Raw genomic sequence first — 5,233 nt, 5'->3', positions numbered from 1 at the left:
AAAAAAAAAAAAAAAAGAGAGAGAGAGAGACTCTCACAGGGTCTACCTAGGCTGGTCTCAAACTCCTGCGCTCAAGAGATCCTCTCACTTCAGCATCCTAAAGTGCTGGGATTACAGGCATGAACCACTGTGCCCAGCCCTAAATAATCTTCCTTTCTCATCTGGGCCAATTGTTGACTTCAGTACATATCACAAAATACTCCTCCTCCAAAAACTTACCTGAATTGATTCTACTTGATTTTAACCAGTCCCTTACCCAGAATCTTCTCAGCACTTAGTACCAATTTGCCAGTTGTACTGTACTTATTAATGTGTATCTTATTTGTCATTTGCTAGTCACAATTTTATATTTGAAAGTGAATCTAGGCACGGTGGCTCACGCCTGTAATCCCAACACTTTGGGAGGCCAAGGCGGGTGGATCACAAGGTCAGGAGATCGAGACCATCCTGGCTAACACAGTGAAACCCCGTCTCTACTAAAAACACAAAGAAATTAGCCAGGTGTGGTGGCAGGCGCCTGTAGTCCCAGTTACTCAGGAGGCTGAGGCAGGAGAATGGTGTAAACCCAGGAGGCGAGCTTGCAGTGAGCCGAGAATCAGGCCACTGCACTCCAGCCTGGGTGACAGAGTGAAACTCCGTCCAAAAAAAAAAAAAAAAGTGAATCTAGTCCCCACTTTTATGAAACACAAGATGATTATTCAAACTCAGTTGAAATCCTCTAGTATAGAGTAGCTCATTACTTCAAGACATAGCTTCTTCCACCGAGACCAAATCTGGCTTCCTAAAATTTCTACCTATTAATCTTGCCTCAGAATAAACACTAGCCAAAATCTTTAAAAGTTTGGAATACCATTATCTATTCTCAAAGTCTTTCTTTTTTCCAGGATGAATATTTGTAATTCCTCTATCCACTCATCGTAAAAACCTCTCCATATCCTAGATGAATTCCAGGATATACTACAATTTCTTAAAATATGGTAACAGTACTATGCTGAAGATGTGGAAGCAGTGAATGCTGACATCAACATGAATCAACAATATCCACCAAAACTTAATACACTACAGTTTACTTTATATTATACCAGTGGTTCTCAAACTTTAGAGTGCATCAAAAAAACCTGAAGCGGCTGGGCACAGTGGCTCATGCCTTTAATCCCAGCACTTTGGGAGGCTGAGGCGGGTGGATCGCTTGAGCCCAGGAGTTTGAGACCAGCGTGGACAATATGATGAAACCTCGTCTCTACTAAAAACACAAAAATTAGCTGGGCATAGTGGCACACACCTGTAATCCCAGCTACTTGGGAGGCCAAGGCACGAGAATCACTTGAACCCTGGAGAGGGAAGTTGCTATGGGCCGAGATCACACCACTGAATGCCCAGCCTGGGTGCCTGAGAGAGACTATCTGTCAAAAAAAAAAAAAAGAGAAAAGAAAAACCTGAAGGACTTGTTAAGACACTGCTGAACTCCACCCATCGAGTTTCTGACACAGTGAAGTCTCTGATCTGATGGGAACCATGAATTTGCATTTCTAAGAGGTCTTTAGGTGATGCTGACATTGATACAGGAACCACACTTCAGGAGCCACTGCATTACACTTCATATAACCCAGCTGACTGAAACTCAATCTTTTAGAGTTTGTTTTTCCATTCCCTTGAATCTACCTAGAGTCTTGACTAAAATCGTGTACAACACACATGTGCAAGATGCACATACATCAGCACATTTATAATAATGCGTGGATTAGGTAAAAAATTGGAAATAATCAGGATTTCTCTCAAATATTTTAAACAAAATACAATACCTGGAATAGGTTTTGAAGGATCTTTGGAGAAAGTACAATATTTTACTTCTTTCGTGTCATATGCTGCCCTAGACTGCTTGATTTGATCTATTTGAGATTGAATCTTCGAGGAATTATTTTCAATAATCTTCATTCTGGAAAACAGAAAGGCTTTATTATGTCTTTCAACTAACTTAATTCTTGAACCACAAAACCTCAAGTAAAACAGTTTAAATCATTACTTTATTTTGAACCATTATGGACTAGGTGAAATGCCCTGAAAAAGTTATCTAGCCTCACAAATGAGGAACAATTTTCTTTCTGAGCATCAATAAAATCTCATACTACGATTCTGAACCCTACTGGAAATTCGTAAGTGCTAATCACAATAATATGGCCACAAACTATTCTCTTTAGTAGAAAATTACTTTTGTAATTTAAAAATTCTTTTGGTAGGTAATTATATTAATTTCCTGTGGCAACTGTAACAAATTACCACTAACTTGGTGACTTCAAACAACAGAAATTTATTCTCTTACAATTCTGGAAGCCAGAAATTCAAAATCAGTATCACCGGACCAAAATCAAAGTGTTGGCAGAGCCATGCTTCCTTTAGAATCTGTTCCTTACCTTTTCCAGCCTTGGGGCTGCAGGCATTCTGACTTTATCACTTCAGTCTCTGCCTCTGTGGTCATACCGCCTTCTCCTCTGCCTGTGGCAAAGCTCCTGTCTCCCTCTTATTAGGACATTTATGATCACATTTAGGGCTTACTTTTATAACCTCCCTATATCAAAATCTTTAATTACATCTGCAAAGACCCTTTGTCCAAATAAGGTTAACATTTAGGGGTTCTAGAAAGTAGGACCTGATGTCTTTGAGAACTGTTATTCAGCCCACTACAGTAATTTTGATCCTAGAGCTAGAGGAAGGACAGCACTTCCCTGAGATAAAACTAAGTTTACCTAGAAATGAAAATTTTGAATACCAAAAGGTAGTATAAACTTCTCTTAAGCATTATTTGAAGTTTTCTTCCTAGTTATGTTGGCCCAAGGGAGAAATAACATATTAAAATACACACAGAAAAATTATTTTTGACACTTGTTAAAGCATGGTAAGGAAGACTTTTTTCAAGAGGGGCCATGCCAATAGGTACAGGAACCACTGCAACGGAGAATGATTGGATTCAATCTGAATACGACATGGCAAGTGGGAATTTATAGCTAAGGAGCAAGGTGGGGTCAGTGGATGACAAATTACTAAAAGAAATGTGAGGAGAGATTCTGAATCAACGGACCTAAGAGGATTCCTGTTGAAGGCAGGCCACGGTAACTAGACATCACCTGGAGGATGGTTGGGGGATCACATGTCATGGATGGGGAGTTTTGGCTAAACTTACTTCACAGGATTCTTGCTAAAACTGAATGGTGCAGAGATGAATGTGGAAGTCCAAAAGTCGGGCCTAGTTGAAAAGGGTTCAGGGAAGTCTGAGTAAAATTTGATCAGGAAGATAATTTTTGTCAATATATAAATGTCACAGCGTTTTTGGCAAATTAAAAACAAGTTTGGGCCAGGCTCGGTGGTTCACACCTGTAATCCCAACACTTTGGGAGGCCGAGGCAGGCAGATCATGAGGTCAGGAGTTTGACACCAGCCTGACCAACATGGTGAAACCCTGTCTCTACTAAGAATACAATTAGCTGGGTGTGATGGTGGACACTTGTAATCCCAGCTACTTGGAAGGCTGAGGCAGGAGAATAATTTGAACCCAGAAGGCGGAGGTCGCAGTGAGCCGAGATCATGCCATGGCACTCCAGCCTAGATGACAGGGCAAGACTCCGTCTCAAAAAATAAAAAATAAAATAAAAAACAAGTTTGTCAGTAGATACTGCTGGCTGCTGCTTCTGACTATTATATAGTGTTCTTGGTAACTATTGATGGCTCAGAGTAAGAGCTTGCAGTATTAATGAAAGGATTGTGGGAATAAAATATCCACTGGCTTTATTCCAAATTGATTTGTGCTTATAAACGAAAGATATGTTTAAAAAAAAAAAAAAGGCAGGTTTTTAAAAGAAACTGAAAGCAGATACTTGTATATGAATTTTCAGAGTGGCATTATTCACATAGACAAAAATGGAAACAATCCAAGTGTCCAGATGAATGGATAAACAAAATGTAGTACATACATACAATGGAGTATTATTCAGTCATAAAAAGGAATTAAGTTCTAATACATGTTACCACATGGATGAGAAAGTTTCTAATTGTTGCTCCCTTCTATGCTAATTTTATGATCTCTATTTTTGACAACTTCACTAAGATGAACCTAGTTGAGTATTTCTTAGTATTTATCATGCTTGGGATTCTTCGGGTTTGTTGAATCTGTGAATCGGTATCTTTCACATATTTTCAGTGTTACATTTAGTAAATGATGGATACATTATTTTTATAGATAATTTTAAGTCAACTTGGAAAACTATGCAAAGTTTGACCTCCATTTCTAGTAATATGACTGGCTAGATGGTGAGATAGATCTTCCTATTGGGAAAAAGTACTACATAATATATTTTTAAAAAATCTTTCCAAAAGCATCAGAAAGTCAAAATCAGGGCAAAATCTAACAGAAGACAGAAAACTCGTAGTCATTATTTCTTCAAATATTGTCTGTGTCCCATATTCTCTTCATTGTAGAGCTGTGATTAGACAGAATAATATGACCTTCTCACTCTGTCCTCCATATCGCTTTATAATAGCTTTATTGAGATATAGTTCACACACCTTAAGAATCATCCTTGTAAAGTATACATAATTCAAGGAATTTTAGTATAGTTGTGCAACCGCAATCCCTATTTAATTCCAGAACATTTCATTGGCCCAAAATAAACTGTATACCCATCAGCAATCAGCTGAGTAAAGGGCAATTTTCCCTGCATTCCCAGGGTTGGAGCAGTTTACCTGTGGTTCACCCTACGATGGTATACCTAGCCTTTTACCATCCTAGCTTTATATGGTGAGTGTTTCCCAATAGACTATACCATGTGGAGCGATCCTGGGCTTTGCCTTTTATTCTGCATGCGATAGTAAAAACTGAAAATTATGGTCACTAGTTTTTAAAAAAATGTTCTCGGGGTCAAAGCAGTTTTAGTGCTCCACTTATCTTTTGTCTTCTGTTAGATTATGCCTTGATTCTGACTTTCTGATGCTTTTGGAAAGATTTTTGAAAAAATATATTATGTAGTGTTTTTCCCCAGTAGGAAGGTCTATCTCAACATCTAGCCAGCCATATTACCAGAAATGGAGGTCAAACTTTGCATAGTTTTCCAAGTTGATTTAAAATTATCTACAAAAGGCTGGGCACAGTGGCTCATGCCTGTAATCCCAGCACTTTGGGAGGCTGAGGTGGGCGGATCACCTGAGGTCAGGAGTTCGAGACCAGCCTGGCCAACATGGTGAA

At 38.9% G+C, this 5,233-nt stretch overlaps 1 protein-coding gene across 1 annotated transcript in view; it reads right to left on the bottom strand.

Annotated features, from left to right (window-relative positions):
• Positions 1-5,233, bottom strand: part of CLHC1 (clathrin heavy chain linker domain containing 1) — a 69,630-nt gene that overhangs the window by 43,141 nt on the left and 21,256 nt on the right. Inside the window, exon 5 of the mRNA XM_011996532.1 lies at positions 1,803-1,936. Within this exon, the coding sequence (XP_011851922.1) occupies positions 1,803-1,936 (134 nt within the window). The remainder of the gene's footprint in view (positions 1-1,802; positions 1,937-5,233) is intronic.

The sequence above is a fragment of the Mandrillus leucophaeus genome, unplaced genomic scaffold (assembly GCF_000951045.1).
Source record: "Mandrillus leucophaeus isolate KB7577 unplaced genomic scaffold, Mleu.le_1.0 Scaffold518, whole genome shotgun sequence".
In the NCBI taxonomy this organism is placed as follows: domain Eukaryota; kingdom Metazoa; phylum Chordata; class Mammalia; order Primates; family Cercopithecidae; genus Mandrillus; species Mandrillus leucophaeus.
The sequence above is the reverse complement of the archived record's forward strand: the minus strand, read 5'-3'. Positions and strand labels throughout refer to the sequence as shown.